At 36.1% G+C, this 18,883-nt stretch overlaps 1 protein-coding gene across 2 annotated transcripts in view; it reads left to right on the plus strand.

Annotated features, from left to right (window-relative positions):
• PARD3B (par-3 family cell polarity regulator beta) overlaps window positions 1-18,883 on the plus strand; it is a 1,019,383-nt gene that overhangs the window by 130,013 nt on the left and 870,487 nt on the right. For both annotated transcript variants that reach the window (XM_061186691.1, XM_061186699.1), the window contains exon 2: window positions 1,768-1,869. In XM_061186691.1, coding sequence (XP_061042674.1) covers window positions 1,768-1,869 — 102 coding nt within the window. The remainder of the gene's footprint in view (window positions 1-1,767; window positions 1,870-18,883) is intronic.

Below are 18,883 nucleotides of genomic sequence, written 5' to 3' on the forward strand. Positions count from 1 at the left end.
GCCTTTACATATAGTGTTTTGTCTACCAGAGTATCTTCACTATTTAGAATCTAGTCTGTTGTACTTAGCTTACCTTTTATAGCACAATTATCCTTGTGTTGGCAAAGCTCTTTGATTAAAGAATCTGAGCTATGGATGCTTTTCTTACTTGGTTGTATAGTCACTGCTTATATCTTTGTGATCTCTATGTAGGCAAAATAGAATTGGGCTGTTTCCTAATAAATCATTAGTGTTTCCACCTATAAGCCTAGTATTAGAAGCAAAATAAATTCCTTTCATTCTATTTGGAATCTTAGAGCTCTTTAGATGCTCTATAGAAAACTTAATTTTGAAATGTCGAAAGATTACCTAAGGAGGATTCCTTCAGATTTTTTAAGCCTATCACTTTATCAAGTTGATTACTGAAAAGCTATGTACTTGAGCCGCATATCAGTAGCCCTCCGAATAGTTGCTTTAAAAGAATTATTATTGATGAATTGGGAGATTGGGATTGACATATATACACTAATATGTATAAAATGGATAACTAATAAGAACCTGCTGTATAAAAAAATAAATACAATAAAATTTAAAAAAAGAATTATTATTTAATAGTATGTCCTTGCCTTTTACTGGGGGACAGCTACAGAGAAGGGTAAATAGCAACCATTTCTATTAGTTTTTCTGAAATTGCAATTGAATTTTGAGGGTTATGTTAGGGCTTACCCTTTACAAAGATTCATGTAGTAAAGGTTTAGAGCTTTATCCCAGGAAAACTGTTACGTCTTCTCACAAACTGGTATCTATTCCTATAGTGGATACTGGGTGCTCATAGCTCAAAAGTTTCCCACATTGAGGGACTTTCTAAGCATCACAGAACCAAATTGATTATAGCTTGGGTATTCTGGTAAAAACTATACTAATGTTTTTCTTCATTCATTGATTCATGTTCTTATTGTCATAATGGTTCACTTTCATATCTTTTCCAGAAATAGGCAGTATATAAGTAACTGAGCTGGATCAGAGCAGAGTATCTAGCTGCATATCAAATTTTGAGAAAGTAATTCCTTTCCTTAAGCTTTACACTCCTAAGCAATTTTTAAAAAGCAATACTTGGAAATCTCCTAAATCACTACCCCAATTCAATGACGCCCCCCACCCTCCACCCCGGTTTGACTGTGAACATTGTTCTAGTTGCTGCCGTGCTTCAGGGAGAAATCAATGCTGGAGTTCTTGCTCCAGATGTCATTGCCAATCTTAGAGTTGAGAATATGTGCACAGCACAGAGATAAAAAGAGTTGAAGAGGATGTTGGTCCTCTCATTGCATTTGTATATCCGAGGTGATAGCTATTACCATCACAGATTTCTGCCTTTTGATTTTTTTCCTACAGCTTTAGGAATCTGTTTGAATTTCTAATCCTCAATTTCAGAAAGTACCCTTGAGAAGATCTTTCTTTATCCAGATTATTCTTGGGATTACCTAAAGCGAAGGTTATTCAAAATTCCTTGAATATGCTTTACAAATGGCTGGGGTAATTTATTTTTCCATTGCAATTTATCTTCCAGGAAAACTGATAAAATATGTATACATTGATTTACTGACTTAAGTTAAACAGGATAAACATGCCACAAACTTATCCCAATAAACAGATAACATTTGTTTTAGGTGTTTAAAACTTTTATTATTGCTAGAGCATATTTTTAAGGAGTCTATTTTTAAAATTAAAATGTATTTTACATTTTAAAAAATGTTTTAGTCATGAAACTTCTTGGTTGTTCTACCACAGGATCCTGGGTACTGGGTGAAGATTCATCACTTAGAATACACAGATGGAGGAATCCTGGATCCAGATGATGTCTTGGCAGATGTCGTTGAAGACAAAGATAAGGTAGATGACTCTAAAAATGTTCTTCTTTGTTTTCCTCTATAGAGCCACATGTTTTTCCGGAGATTGAGATCCTTAACAAACTCATGTGTCAATTATTGTTAAAAGATACCATCTGTTCGAGTTTTACCTAGACAGCCCATAAATCACAGTTCATCATCAGATGCTGGGAAAAACTTTGTCAAGGTTTGGGAGTCTGTTCATGGTGGCCTCATTAGCAGACACTTCATTCCCAAGAGTTCCTGATATGCCTCAGTAAATTAGTGTCAGGCTCTGAAGCTGCTGGAGTTCTCATTGTCATTGTGTTGGCTCTGGAGTTTATTCTTGGCCCATTAATATTCAACTTAATGCCTGAGATTTGAATGTGTTTCAAAGGAGAGTATACAATGGGGAGCAAAGTCTTGTGAAGAACTGTGGTGAAGATTTTCCTTAAAGTAGCTGGCAAGCAACTATCTTGAGTGGTAGTTTTTGTTTTTATTGCTACAGTGAAAAACGCTGACTTGAATATTTCAAAAAGTTTGAACATGTTTTGCCACTTACTTGTGAATAATCCCATTGCAGTTACCTTGTTTTAATGGCATTAGTCTTATGCTAAACTGAAAAAGGTGTAAAACTAAACTCTTCAGATGCAATACACTGGCTTATGCTGTTGAGATATATCGTTTTTTACTGCATCTGTGTTGGGCTCTCTGATCAATGGCTAATGTGTTCTCCAGAATTGAACTGCAGCTTTCCCTGAAAGATCCTTGCTTCTAAGTTTCTTCCGCTGTGCATCCTTAGGCTCTTGGTACTAGGCTAATATAAGTCTGTAAACATGTTTCTCCGTATTTTTATGCGATCTCGGGGCGGTGGGGTAGGGGTATTTGTGTGTTTTAATCAACTGGATTGGAATATAAATAACTGCTTTATTGAACTTAGATAAAATTTGCGTTTTTCCTTTCCCATAAGATCTTTTTGGACCGTTGAAATGTACATTAGTCTTTGCAGACATTCTATACATTTATTTTCCCTGTTTTCTGTTGGAATTCAACTCTCATTTGCTTTGCATTTTAATTAGCCATTTTATAAGGAACTTATCTCCCTAAATAGATTGTAAGCTCCTAGAGGACACAGACTGGGAGATATTAATTCCTTTTTGATCCTTGTATTAATAATATCTGGTACAATATTTTATCCAAACTCGATTCTCAAAGAACACTTGAGTTAGAGCAAAAAAGAAAGCTTTCCTCTCTACAGTTGATTCTTGCTGTTTGTGATTTTGATGCACACTTCTTATTTTTTGGTCTCATGGTAAATAATAATGTAGTATTTACCTTCATAACACAAGAGGAGGACTTTCACTTCTGTTTTCCCTTTTTTACTTTTTTCTTCTCTACAGCTACCTTCTTCCTTAGAAATACTCTAGGTATTTGGGTTGTTTATTAATGAAGAAGGTCTTCCCATCTCCAATGTCACTGAAGTCCAGTGTATTAAAATGAAAAGCTGAAATGTGGCAGGTTTAAGAAGGGCCAGAAGAAAATGTCTTACCCCAGCCTCATCCAAGAGCTCATTACAGAACGGATGATTCCATGAACAGTGCCCAGGGAAATCATTTGTCCTATAGAGAATTATTTTTAACTATCTTGGCATTGTACTTTGTAACCATAATTCATTTACTAGACACAGAAACAGCTTTATTATGTATAACCTTTTTTTTAAAAGGACTTCACCACCATTACTAAATAAGGTAGAAAAGTGAGATAATCAGTTAAAATCCTAGCACAGAATTAGTACTATTTGGGTACAGGTTTACCCATTCCTTTAATCTACTTTAACACAGCTACATGAAGCCTAATTGGTATTGTTCTGCAGAGTTGATAAGAATTTACACTTTTGATATTGCCAGAAATAATTGTACTCCCATTTAAAATTTTTTTTAAATAACGTAAGTGAAAAAGACAGCATTACTTATTTATTAATTTTTTTCTGACATTCTCTCTGCAGTCTTAATTTCCTTATAGTCCATTTGTCTAGTGTGGAAAGAAGTTTCTGCCAGCCTTTTTAACCTTTTTTGTCATTTTAGATTAAGCAGTAATTATATATGATGCTTGTGGTTGTTTAGTGACATTTCAAACTCTCCCAAGATCCTTTGAGATAGTATTGAGCTTGGATAAAACTACAGTTCTCCTCTTTTTCAAATTGGTTACCTAATCATCTCTTACATTTAGAATATATGGAGAAGGAAGTGCAGAGAGACGTGGGTGAATGTACGTAATCCTTGTGCTAAAGCTCACATACCTCGGCTCTAGGAAAGACTCTGACTGCAGTTGAGAAATGCCATTAGGAACCACTGAAGGCCTAGCTGGAAAGGATGAGGCAGAAAAAACAGAAACTTAGAATCGGAAAGCAGTGTAGGCTGAAGCGTTTATGTAGTGTATGAAAAAGCCAACCAGTACACTTCAGTAGAGACTGAAGTTAGAGGTTAGATGGTATTCTACTTAAAAATCAGACAAGGGGCTCATAGATTTTAATTGATTTTCTAAAGAAATGACTCTCAAAATTTCTGGTACTGGAAGTGGTTTGTCTTTGGTCTTCTGTTATTCCTTTGGTCAACACAGTGCATAATGCATATGTGGTGTCTCTTTGGGCAGGTTTTGTTTTAACTTGATTTCCCATTAGAGCCCCTTCACAGGAGAAACAAGTTTTTGCCATGTTGCACTATTTCTAGCCTGTATTTTGCCAAAATATTACTGGAGCAGCTTTGGCATTTTGTATCTTATGATAACTAGTATTTTTGCAAAATGTTGTGCTAAAACTTAACTATTTGTGACTGTCATTCTCAAGTTTCTTCAGGTTTATGTATCAGTCTGCTTCAAGTTCTATGGGATAACTAGGAATTCACAACTTTACATGCATTTCTCTTCTCTGGATGCTCAAGGCCACTGACTTACTTCACCCAATAATGACTTAACATTTCATTGAACGCTGACAGTGGCCCAGAATGTCTCTGGCACTTACATATTCTATTTTACTTTAGAGCAACTCTGCAGGCAAGAGCTATATATGATCCCCATTTTTAATTTCTGAGAACACAGAACTTGAAAGTCACTTGCCAAAGATCACACAGGTAGTAAGTGGCAGATTCAGCCTCTGGAACCTAGAATTTAAATTTTCACACTCCATTTTCACACTCTAAAGGCCCTAAGAAATCTAAAGACTGATGCTTAATAAGCCACTGCAACGCTTAATGTTCACTCATATTTTTCGAGTGTGAGAACCTCTGAGTATTGAACTTTTTTTTTTTTTAAACTTTGTTCTCATAGAATTTTTTTTTTTTTAAATTAATTAATTTATTTATTTTTGGCTGTGTTGGGTCTTCGTTTCTGTGCAAGGGCTTTCTCCAGTTGCGACGAGCGGGGGCCACTCTTCTTCGCGGTGCGCGGGCCTCTCGCTATCGCAGCCTCTCCCGTTGCGGAGCACGGGCTCCAGACGCGCAGGCTCAGTAGCTCACGGGCTTAGTTGCTCCGCGGCATGTGGGATCTTCCCAGACCAGGGCTCGAACCCGTGTTCCCTGCATTGGCAGGCAGACTCTCAACCACTGCGCCACCAGGGAAGCCCTGAACTTTTTTAATGATTGTTTTCCTAGTTAATTGTCTTTATTATTTCTTGAGTTGGTTGTAGAACACAATTGCGATACAATACTGAAATATGGCAATGTATAACTTCTATTATGTAAACTGGATTACTGCCATGGTTTTATTAAATATACAAAAGTAAAATTATGTGGTAAAGTGCATAGGGAGAATGTTTCTATCTTTGACTATCCTAGGGGTTCATTTTGGAGAGATGCCAGTGGTTTTCCTGGACTCTAGCGAGGGCAGGTTGGCCCCCTGGGTCACCTGTGAAATCTGGTCCTCAGATATTACAGTTTCAGTTCAGCTTTATCCCTTATTAGTTATGTGTGCTTGGGCATGTTTCTTCACTCTTGATTTACCCATTTGTAAAATGGACATAAGTTAGTTTTCCAGGGTCAGTGTAGGAAAACTACATAAACTATAAAAACTTTTAAGTCCAGTATGGTATATGGTTAAGCACTCAAATGTTAACTTACATCAATAATAATATTTTGATAGTGTGATTAGTGCAGTTTTTACCTGTGTGTTTTGATTTAACCATTAAATGTTTAAAATTTAAATACTAAAATATCAAACTATTTTATAGTACATTTTAACTTTTTTTAAAAACCTTAAATTTGTTTAAAATTATTACATTGTTTAATAGTTTTATAGGAAGATATGATGATAAAACATTTAGATTAATATTTGAGAAATGAAAGTGCCAATATGACTAATTTTAAAATGAGAATGCTTTTATCAGGACATATTGTTTGATAATACAAGAAGCATTCAGGGATCTAATGTGGTTTTGAACTGGAGACTGGTTTGCCCAGTGAACTAGTGACCTAAAACCAGACACTCAGTCCTTAAGCCCACGTTGTTTTCTGAGAACACTCTGTTGCCCTCTTGTGGAGTCCCCAGCTACCTAGAAACCAGCTCACAGGACATACTTCCTGATGATGTATTTTTACTGTATTTTTAGTACAAGCCACAGACACAGTCGTGGATAGTACAATCAGGGTTTATATTTCAACTAGTGGTTGTCATTTCTTCATGGTCACCAACCATACTGATGATTACGTATGCTTTTGTAAGTTTTAGAAGGGCTAAAGCAAAATCTTTGCATTTGTAAAACTGTTTTTGTTTAGACTTCTTCCCGTCTTCCTGTTCACTGGTTGCAAGGTTATTGGCTAGTGGTAATAAGTATATGACTTTTTCAGTATGTAGTTGAACAATTTGAGATGTATTGTGTTTTGCTGGGGATAGGGGATTCTAAATTAGACTCCTTTAAAAAAAAAAAGTCCTGTATTAATTACTTCATTTTTCAGTCCTAATTTTGCCTGTTAAAATCCCATTTCAAGGAGAAACACCTATTGCAAGCCCTTCATTTTTAACAAGTCAGAATATGGTATTTTGGGGTTGTTTTTCTTTGGCTCACAGTTGTTGAAGTTTTGAAAGCACATTTGGGAGGAAGTTCGGAGAATGTTTGAGAAATAAGTGCAGAAGTCCAAAAGGATTACCTTGACCAAGAAATTCCATCTCAAACTTTTAAAGCGTACTCTCTGCTTATAGAATTACAAAATTACAGAATTATAGAACCAGAAGAGACCTCAGCAATCATGTACCCTAACCCCATCATCTTGCAAAGGAGAAATATCTGAACCAAGAATAGGTTACAGGGCTCCATATTTCCAGCTGATTTCTTTCCTGAGTCCAGTTCTGCATTTCCTCCCTGGGATTCTGATAACATCTGGTTCGGATCAAAACTGCTCAATTTCCTGCTCCAAGTTGGTTTCCTCCACTGACTTCCTTATTCCTGTCAATAAGAGCATCGTCTCCTAGTCTTCCAGGCTTGAACTTGCAGTTATTTAAAAAATATTTAATCGAATTTATTCTTTTAACATGATTCATGTATCTGTTCCTCCCTTTGCATGTCTACAGCTACCACATTTAAATCTAAAATAAAATCTCAGGCCGAGTTACTTAGTTGATAAGGAATTTGTAGACTTTTTCTCTCCTGGGACACAGAGTGGCTGAGAGTTTGGATTCTGGGCAGGCAGAGTCAGTTCATCTCTTGGCTCTGCTATCTGTTGGCTTTGGGCAACTTACTTAATCTTGTCCTTAGTTTCCTCATGGGCACTTGGAGCTAAAATAGTACTAATTTTACAAGTTAATACATGAAGTGTTTAGGAGGGTACCTGGCTTGTAGTGAGTCATCAATAAGTGTTAGGTGCTATTATGATTAACATATTACTACTGTTATTAATGTAGATTACATTATTCTTAAAGTATTGCTTAAGTGATACCACTCCTTCCAGTGTATACTAAAGCAAGGCTAAAGCTCATGGCCATACATTGTATTCAGAGGCCTCCGAACTATCTTCCTCAAACTCAACCTTCTCAAATCTCAACAAGAAAGAAACTACTGTACTGACTATTCTCTTAGGTACCATGTGCTTTCTTGCTCCATGGCTTGCTTAATGTTCCACTTGTCTGGAGTGTCCTTACCCTACGCCCTGCTTATCCAAGATTCATTCTGTATGTTACAGAATGGAAGCTCCACGAGGAGAGGGTCTTGGGTTTTGTTCACTGCTGTTGTTCCAGGTGCCTGGTACCTCATAACTACTGAGGTGGTTGTGGAGTGGAATAGAATGAATTGAGTGAATAAGTATATGTATAAATGTTTTCAGGTCTTGAGCAAGTCATTTAACTACTCTAAATGCTAGTTTTTTCCCTTGATGAAATGAGTGATCAATGATAACTTTTTCCACAGTGTCTTTGTTAAGGTTGAGAAGTTGTATGTGAAAATACAGTGGAAATTATAAAATTCTTTATACATGTAAAGAATGTGTATTCCTGCTACTCAGTTCTTAGCAATCTTTCAAGATCCAGGTCAAATTGTATTTTTTTCTAGTTTGTTTGCAGACTGTCCAATTCTGAATAAATTCTCTGTCACTCTGTGATTTTATAGAAATCATTGAGCAGTCTTTTAAAAAATATATTATTGCCTAGTAACATTTATCAATTACCATCTTGAAATTCTGAAGACTTTTATTATGGTTTAACTTCTTAAGTCTTAGTTTTGTCTCCCGAAATGTCTTGTATACTCCTTTAGGATTAGGATAATCTTTTCAAATATTTAACACCTGGACTTCTTACCTGTGGTTTGGTGTTTAATAAACATGTTTGATTTCAGTTAGTGATAATTATAACTGGAATTGAAGGTTTAATTGTCCATCTTTTTTCTTCCACCAAACTATGTTGTGTCTTTTAAATGTTTTATTAGGATGCAGTTTGTAGGCATGTTTCAATCCCAGAGGAGCACTTTGGAATCAATGCCTTTGTGACCTTATTATGGCAAAAACAAATGGTGTTGGGAGAGAGTAACTGAAAGCCAAGTAATCCAGGTGGTGGCTGTGTCCACTCCAGGTGATGGCCTGGTGCCTTCTGGAACTTCCTTGGTTGGCAACAATAGTGTGTGTGTGAGTGAATGAGAGAGAGAATCTGTGTGCAGATGTGTGTGTGTGGGGAGTGTGTATACTTGATCTGAGTGTGCTTGTTTGCTGTGCACATCTGTGGTGCAGAGCTTTCACTGGGGTTAGAAAGAAATTATCAAGCTTGATAGTGCTGTTAATTTAGCTAGGCATTTGAGTACAAAAGTAAAACATAAGAAAATTTTTGACATATGTGTAAAACTTCAAATTTGGAGGGAAAAAGGCAGTAAAACTAGAGATTATAATAATCCTTTCCTTAGAGCTAAAAATGTATTTCTAAAAAAAATATCAATGAGCATTTCTTTCTTTACAGCATGCCTTTAGCCATATGTTATTGGACCCAGTTCTACTAGTGTTCTCTCTTGCAATAGCTTCTTTTGAGGCTATTTGTATAGGTGTATCTATGCCCAAGAGTTATGTGGCCATTATTATTATTTTTTAAATACGTCTATTTTTGATTATATAACGTACAAATGGCAATCTCATTAAGGTACCTGAAATTACACCAAATACAAAGCTACTTAAGTTATAAAACATCCTCTTTGAAAAATGGTAAAGGCCTCTGAGTACTGATTGAGCACCACATCATCAATAGGTAAGTGTGTATCGATTTAATCAGGTTGCATCCCCCTAGTATCTAGCTGAGATCAGCTTTACTAAAACAATATTCTAGAGTGTTATGTGGGAGAGCTTGGGGCTTTGGCCATTGGAGTCCAGGTTTCTCATATTATTACTCTAACCTCTTTCAACCTCACTTTTCTCATTTTAAAAATCATCTACTGCTGTCCCACCAACCACACACAGTTGGTAGGAGGATCAAATGAAATTAAGTACCTGGTAACACTTTGAAGTATGTTGTACCCAGCAAATATAGCACTTTTGCCCTTATTCCCTGTAGCAGCTGTCCGGAGGTATTTAAGCAAATGTTTACTTGTAGTCCAGGAGGGACTTGCCATGATGTAAGAGCAGTGAGCCAGAGGAGAGGAATGGGAGAGAAGTTTGGAAGGAGAAGGAGGCTGGTTATGGGAAAAGAGAACAGTCTTCTCTTCTTGTCATCCAATGAGGTGTTCAATGAGGGGGAAGGGACCTCTTTCACTAGGAAAGAGGACAGAGGTGAGAATAACAGGGGAGGCAGGTAACTAAAAGGGTAAATTGCATTTACGCTTAGAAATTTAATGGGTGGGAAGCAAAGATATCAGAGCTTCCAAGTAACACACAAGGAAGGCATAAGCTACAGTATAATGACAGTTTCCCAGACCTTCCACGATTCTGGAACCTTGACAACATTGGAGTGTATGTGTTCACTACTTAGTTCTTAATGATTAACAGGTTTCTTAAAATGGAAAGGAGCTAGGTGTTTCTTTGAAGGAGGTGGGGTGTCTCTGTTTTAGGGTAAGAGAGATCTCAAGAAATAAGATAAAGTTATGGAAAGAAAAACACCTGAATACCTGGAATCTCATGATTTACGAAACAAAATGAAACAGGTCAACAGGGATATATGCTCAGTACTGACAAGTGGCCCATGAAGCTTAAGCAACTATTTAGCTCCTTGGTATTTTCACCAGGAGAGATTATCTATTCAGCAGTTTCATGGGAACAGCTCTGTACCAAACTCTTAGTTAACCTTTTACAATGCTGGTTCTTCTATTTCCAGGAGATCAAACTCACTGTATCTTATTAATTGGCTACATTGTAATGGACTTTTTGGGGGCTGCTCTTGAAATCACATTAATGTTTATAACACTTCCATTGAGGTACTTGGTCAAATTACATTTACCTTTACAGATGACTTACGTCTACAGATAAATTTTTAGCAAATAAGAATATTTAATTTCCTTAAATTTTTTAATTGTAGCTTTTTAAAGTCCTATAAGTATATAAATTTCTGTTTAAAGATGAAGCGTACTTCCCCATCATGAATATTGAAGCTTCACTCAGAGAATTTTGGCAGGATTACTGAACTTTATATTTGCTGCTTTAACTTAAGTTCTCTTTTTAGCTTCCCTTCTTTTGATGTTATGAATCAATTTTGGAGGATCAAGTGACATTTCCTTAGCAATAAAGAAGAAAGCCTCCTTGTGCAGACTTTAATCAGGGGAGCAAAATAGCACAGAAGCCTGTTCGTATTTAATATCTTTATTAATCTCAATTCAAAATATGTTACAAGTGAAACACACGTATTTACATAATACTTAACCATAAGCAGACCAGAAAGACTGCAAAATAACATGATTTGAGATGGTTCTCATAGCTCACCAATCCGAAATATGCAGCTGTATATAGACAAAAAGTTGAAGAATCTAATAGTCCGTAATTGATAACAGGGTGAGAACTTGATTTTCTAGATGGCTAGCTGAGTGTAGCCACTGTGTATAAGTTTGAAATGAACCTAACATGGTATCATGTGGTGCTCTAAATAGCCCATTCTTTAAATACAAATTTTACAAAGCTCTGGGGTGATTTATTGGAATTACCTAATATTGCTAATACTGCAGAACCTGGATGCACTTGAAGATTGGAGGGAACCTGCTAACTGTCCTCAGATATCTGGGTGATCATAGAAAAGAAGGAATAAATTCACTTATTGCTGTCCCAAGAAGTTGGGCCAAAGAAGTTTTAAGGAAATATATTTCAGCTCAATATAACAATTAGTTATTCAGTGAAGCGTGTGCTGCTTTATAAAGCATGGACTTTTGGTCATTGAGACTATATAAGCAACAGTTGAGCAAACATTTGCCAGGAATTCTTTTAGGTTTGGAGTTTAATTAGACCCTCTACAGGCCAACTATGAGCCTATGAGGCATGCGTTTCAATCTAGAAATACGGGGTCGGCCTATGTAGCTGATTATTGTGCAGTGTTGTCTGCTTACCCAGCATCCATTCCCACTCTCTCCTTCCTAGGGCAACTCCAGTTCTGTTCAGGTCTCTCTCTTCCTCACATGGCTTTTTCCACATGACCACCCACCTCTAAGGGATCATCTGTGATCCAGTTCCCTGTACCAGTGATTACAGTCATCCCTCTGTATCTGCGGGGGGTTGATTCCAGGACCCACCACAAATGCCAAAATCCATCAATTCTCAAGGCCCATAGTTGGCCTCCGTGTCTGTGGTTCCACATCTAAGGATTCAACCAACTGTGGATCAGGTAGTTCTCTGTACATTTACTAGGGGGAAAAAACCACATGTAAGTGGACCAGCACAGTTCAAACTCTTGTTCTTCAAAGGTCAACTGTACTTTGAGAATGGTGATGTGATTCTGTTTGTACCAAAGATGCTCAAGGAGAGGTAAGCTGAGGCCTTCTGGGAAAGCTCTTTTTATCACGTGGGAGAGGTTTTCTCTGAATTCTGTCCTATTCTGAGACTTGGAACCACTGCAATCCTACAGCTTCCAGCATGAGGTAGAAACCGTCATGGGAGGAGAGCCAACACCCAGGGGATCTCAGGGACATGGCCTCTGAGCCAGTGGATTTAGTCAACTCTGAGTCCATCCTAATTGGGACGCCCAATTACATGAGCCGTTTATTACCTTATATTCAAGCCTGTTTCAGTTGCATTTTTCTGTGACTCACAAATTAAAGTTTCCCAATTGTTACCCACAATTATAGGAGTTTGGGCTCCATTTTTACACTTTTTTATTCCTGCTTGGTTGGGGTGTATTTGTTCTTCCCTCTTTTAGTTCTATATATGTTGAATTTGAAAAGTTGTCTTAATTTATTTCATAGTTCTGCCAAGTTATTTGGTTTATTCCTTTCAGAATTTTTTGAATTGTTGGTGAAAGAATTAAACCCCTAAGGTTAAAAGGTATATTTCAGTTAGTTGGTTTGCCTGACTTTGATTGAATAGGCGAGATTAATTGGGAATTTTTCTAGTTAGTGAGAATTACATTTTCTTACTTTAAGTTCTTTATTACCCATGATTGTTGTTTACATTTTTCCTAGAAGGAAATAATTCATGATATTAAACTATTAGTTTTATGTTTCCTATAAATTCTCACTTTACTAATTCTTTCAAAAAGTATATATGGACAGCTAATATTTTAGGGATAAGGAAATCAGGAAGAGTTCTGGTTTTGGCTTTCTTAGATACTTAAAACTTAAGTAGTTAAGTCGATTGTGTGTCTTACAGAGGAACACAAAGGCTGTCTTTCCCAGGAATCTTTTCTTGATCTAGTCTTCCTAATTTTTATTTTAACAACATGGAATAAACATTTGGTGCTAATCTTGAAATACTGGGAATTCTCTTTAACTAGATACAATATTTGCATCAAGAAACTGAAGCAAATATTTAAAGCAAACAAATTAAAAAACAAAACAAAACTCAGGCAGTTTAAGAAATTTGCCAGAACTTGGAGAGAAGTATAGTAATCTAAATAATTCTCCAATGGCATGAGACAATAAGGTGGGTAATACTCCAGCTTCTCCTAAGCCGTGAAGACCTTTGGTATTTATCATAGTTTTCTCAAATCGTCTGGAGAGAGATGGGGCCCTTGACCTGATGTATGGTTCTTCTCCTCCTTTCCCTTACCCAGGTTTTAAAGAGGTACCTTTGTGTAGCAAGGGCAGCGCAGAGACTGCCAAGGTGCCCTGAGCCCCTAAATGGGACAAAATGGGGATTTTTTTTCTGTCGCTAAGGCAGTGAGAGTGCTCAGAGCATGGACATTGGGAATATATATTTTTTGTGATATAGTCAATGCATTTCATATCCATGAAGTATAAAACCAGTGGTCTTTATACTGACATTTAAATCATGATCATTCTTAAGGAGCTACATGGCAGTTATAATCAGAGTTCTCTGAGCAAGCTGCAGAACTTGCCCTTTTCCCCAGACTACATGGACTGTTTAGGTGTATTTAGGAAGACTGACGGCTAAATGAGGGAAAGACTCCAGACAGATTTATAAGAATGTTGTGTATGTGCTGGGGGTGGGGGAATGAATGTGACTGGTTAGAAAAATAATTTGCAGATTCAGTGTGCTGATGACTTGGAAAAAAGAAATGCTGTGATAAGCATCAAAAGAAAACAAGCAACAAAGAATAATATGAATAAGAAAGTGATAGCGAAAAATGATCAAGTAATGTTGACATTTCCTTAGGGAGATCTAGTGTCAAAGGCATAAACAGTCAAACTATTTAGATGTCTCTTACCCAAGTGGAAACTACTATTTAAGGAAGTTAAGTATTTAACTGCAATGACTGAACATAATGGGCGAAATGTTTTGCACTTGACATGAGGCTTCAATCTGAGATGAATCTTGTGCTCATATAATGCATTAATATATGGAATGCTTGGTTGGCCAAGTTTTAATTTTAAACTTTAGTATCTTTTGTGTATACACACAAAAACATAAAATTTATCAAGTCGGCATGTTTCAAGAAAACTTAGACTGAGAACTTTTATATTTCTTGCTACATTGTTATTTGAAATGAATATTCAAATAAAAGTAGAATATTAAACATCCTGAGATACTGTTCTTTAAATTTTTGCTGTTCATTGGAAATCAGAAGCTGAAAATGAGCACCAGATTTATTGAAATGAATACTTATGGAAGTCTGTTTCCTGGTAATTTAATTCAGCATATTGCTTAGATTTTTCCAAAACTAAGTATTTTCCTCTTAAATGGAAAAATGTTTCTTTTATTCAACAATAGAGTCTGATGGTCTAATGTCACCAAAAGTAAACATGATAATTCGGGGTTTAGAGATTTTTAATATTTTAGTTAGAACTTTATTTGAAAATTTAATGTTTATACAGTGAAAATAATTGTCTGGAATATTCTGAGCACCATTTTAACAGTATTATACTTTATATGAAAGAAATAACATAGATTTAAAAAATTTGATAGTGTCTCCATATAAGGAGAGGAATGCAACCATGGACTGAATTTTTGACACACAATCTTTTATTATGACATCTAGTTGATTAATACTTCAGCCAAATCATTGTTTTAAAATATCTCCTTTCACTGTCCATTAGATCTGGATCTGCAAGCATGCATAAAACCTGGCATCCGCTTCATACTCTTCACCATTTACTTTGGGACAATGCCAGTGTCTTGGTTATAGTGTTTGAAGTATAGTCTAAATACTTTAAGAATTTGTCTAAGGCCAGACAATTTTTATATGTGACTTGCTTGTTGCATTTGAGTGACACAGATAGTGTCAAGACAAACAGTATTTTAAGAGTAAAAGGTGGTAGGACATAGGAGTTTTGAAGAGGCACCTTTGTAGGTTTTTTCCTTTGTTGTAAAATTACTTAAAACTGTTTACTACTAAAAGTGTTAATACTTGTTAAGTTAAAAACATTTAGAATACAGTAAAATACAAAGAATGTCAGAATCATCTGAAATCACATCCAGTAGAAGTAATTATAATTTAAAAATGGGCATATAAATTTTTATAAACCTATTCAAATGTAAATGTTAAGTACATGTCATACAAAATTGGTACAGTAATATGCTTTTCTTTGACTTAACACATTATTTTTCTATGTGTTTATTCTCTGAAAGGTGATTTGTAATGTCAGCGTAGTGTTCTCTGCTTGTTTGGGGATTTTTAACATCCTTTTTGCTTTCTGTTTGAGTTTTTGCTGTAATTCTGGTTAATAATTACTGTAGTTACTATAGACAAATTTTAAAAACAAGATACATTTTAAGTATAAAAATTGGAGGATATTGTAGTAAAATGACTTTGCCCACTGTCACAGAGCCAGTCTGTGGCTGAGTCAGGAATCAAACTCAGATCTCTAAAGCCAAAGTTATTAACCATTGTGCTTTAGACACAGAGTTCGTTTTTCCGTGCTCATGGTATTTTTCTGGAACTCAATTATCTCTGTACTGGCTCACGTAGAAGGTGTTTGTGCCATGAATCCGTACCCATTATGTAGTTTTTGTACAACATTGTTAAAGAGATGGGACGTGTGGGGGAAAGGGGGTGGGCTGGGGAGTTGAAGGAAGTGACAACTAATTTATTTCCGTTACTTTATGCTCTTGCAAAAATTAAAAAAAAAAAAGGTTGCGAATTTCTTGTATGAAATGTTTTAATTTCTGTAGAGTTGCCATGCATTATTCAAGATTACAAAATGATTTGAATTTCAGGAGCAGACAGATTTTCTGATGAGGATTTCAAGCTGTGTAATTATGAAACCCACATAGGTTAAAAGTTCAGAACTCGTTAGCTTAATCATGAAAAAGTAACCAGTTTATAAGCATGGATTTCATTTCAGAGGGGTACAGTTTCAGTATCACTTACTGAGGTACTTTTGGACTCCGCCTCATGTCCCACTACATACTGTGAGTGATCATGTCTGCATAACACCTAGCTTGTCCTGTTTTACTGCATAATTTAAAAAGAAGATTCATATTTTATGGTGGTAAATTTGATGCCATAAAGTAAGGCACATTTCTAGTAATTTCTTTGACAATTTTCTTGGCTCCTTAAAAATTCGAGAAAGTTAATGAATAAGTGCCAAATATCAAAAAGGCCCGTTGGAACCTGTTACTATGATGTCAGAGCATACGTTTAGGAAATGAATTGTAAAATCCCTTCAGATAAAGCATAAATGTTTCAGAATAAAATGTGAGGAAGTTAATTTTCAAGTTCAAGAGTTAGCTCATAAAGGAGAATTTTTTTATTGTGGTAAAACATCCATAACAATTTACCATTTTAACCAGTTCTGAAGTGTATAGTTCACTGGCACCAAGTATATTCACATTGTTGTACCACCATCACTACTGTCCATCTTCAGAACTTTTCATCATATAAGTGTTTTTAATTTTAAATAACATAATGCAGGTATCGTTGAGAATATGTTTGGACTTGTAGAAATGCTTAGTACCTTTAAAGCTTTTGACTTTTCAATTTATGTAAAAACTTTGAGGTTGTAGCTTTTGTTACTTCAGGTAAAACACATGATATTCACTGATACAAATGAAATCTTAGCCCAGCTTTTGAAATAGCATCAGGGTCACGCTTATTTTCTTTGGGAGGCAAGGATATTGAGGGGAAAACTATATTTACATAAAAACTGTTTTATGAAGAACCATTCAAGATGATTAAAAATACTGTGATCATCAAGTTAAAGATGGAAAATAAAATCTGCTATTTGTGAGATTTTTGACTGTCATGAAGATTTTAATGCATATTATCTTGCTTTGCTAATCGAGGTGACTGAGATGCACTTGCCTGTTAAATAGAAGTTACTCTCCTGGCTTTTAGTTACGAGATTTTACATTTATCTTTTCTTTATTTGAATGCTACATAAACTCTCCCTTTGAATCTGAGGGGGTCACTATTTTTTCTTAGATTACTACTGTTAGATTTTGAGAATATATTTTTTCCTAATCCTTAGAGAATGATAACAAAAAAGAATTTTTTATTGGTTCATTTCATGCTTGGTAAGATTCCAACTGTCAAAACATAAAATTTTGAACCTAGAGGCACATTTCATCACCAGAGTACTAATTACTGCAGAGAACTGGAGTGAGTCATTATGTATGTAGTAGTATTTAGAGCTGCCCAATTTTAATGTTTTTTGGACCATAGACACTTAAAAAAAGTTAAGCTGTTTCGGCACAAAAGTGGGAGGAAAAACTGCACAGTGCATGCAACACTGTCAAATATAATGCAGGAAGGGTGAAATAAATTGAAGATTATTCATCTACTTGCCCTGAGATTCAACATCTTTTTTCAGGGATGCTCTGAGCATGGCAGATGCTATTCTTGGCTTATTTTCATTAAGTTTAATATTGGGTACCTATTATAGCTAGGCACTGGTGCTATGAGGGAAATGTAAAGACAAGTGTTTCCCTTCATGGAGCCTATATTCTTGAGGAGGAAAAGAGACAAGAAGCAAAGCAGCAGCATTCATGTAGCAAGCCATGCATGGTGAGTGCTATAAAGACCAGCATAGCAGAGTAAAGGAGTAGAGAATGGGGGGTTAGGGACAAGGGCACTTTAACAGAGTAGTTAAAGGAGGCTCTTCTGAGGACATGACATTTGAGAATAGCAGTGAATGAAAGTCATTTGAAATACTAGTCATGTAAAATTTTAATAGTAAGCACACAGATAGAAGAGGTATCTGTGTGCTTACTATTAAAAATACAAATACAAATAACTATAGAATAGAATAAGCTATTAAATAAGCAAGTATAATATTCTACTTAATAGATATTTATTAAATATCTCATCCAAAGCACTGGTTAGATACCAGACTGGGGAGGAAGAAAAAAAATAAAGGATGTGTCTCTACATTTGGGAAAATGACAATTCCGTGTCAGTCATGGTAGTTTGCTAAGAGTAGGAGAAATGAGCAGACGAAGCAATGAAGTGTGTGGGGAATAGCGGGTTCTGCTCTTTGGCCGAACACCAGCAAAGTGCATTATATGGTAATTGTATACAGTTGTCTCTTCCTCACCACCTCTCTCCCCTACCAAACCAACACGATGAGGTCCTTCAGCAATGATCGTATTTTCATTCTGAGTACTCAGTGCATAGTAAGTGCTCAGTAAAAGCTCTTTGGAGGAATGGGTGGAATGAAGACAGCAGACAGACCTTGAGCTTTTTTAAAAGGTGATTTTGAAGAAAAGGAGAGAGAGGGTGGCTTGCATGTATTTGAAAGGGTAAAATTTATTTACGAGTAGGGAAAAATCCGTCAACGTTTGAGAAGGAAACAAGGGACAGTGGAGAGGAAGCAGACCAGATGCAAATGAGGAGAAGAGTGAGAGAATATGACTCCAGAAACATGGAGTGTGGTCACCAGCCCAGATTGGGGTTGACTTTGAGGAGTTTGGAGTGACATATTTCCTCCAAAGAAAATGGGAGGGAGAGATGGGAGAAAATGTAAGTGGGGTTGGATAGGTAAAGAAAGATTGGAGATGTGTAGGAAGAAGTCTAGGGCGATGACTTTGGTCACAGTTTTAGTGAACTAAAAC

This window comes from Eubalaena glacialis, chromosome 1, assembly GCF_028564815.1.
Source record: "Eubalaena glacialis isolate mEubGla1 chromosome 1, mEubGla1.1.hap2.+ XY, whole genome shotgun sequence".
NCBI classification, from domain to species: Eukaryota; Metazoa; Chordata; class Mammalia; order Artiodactyla; family Balaenidae; genus Eubalaena; species Eubalaena glacialis.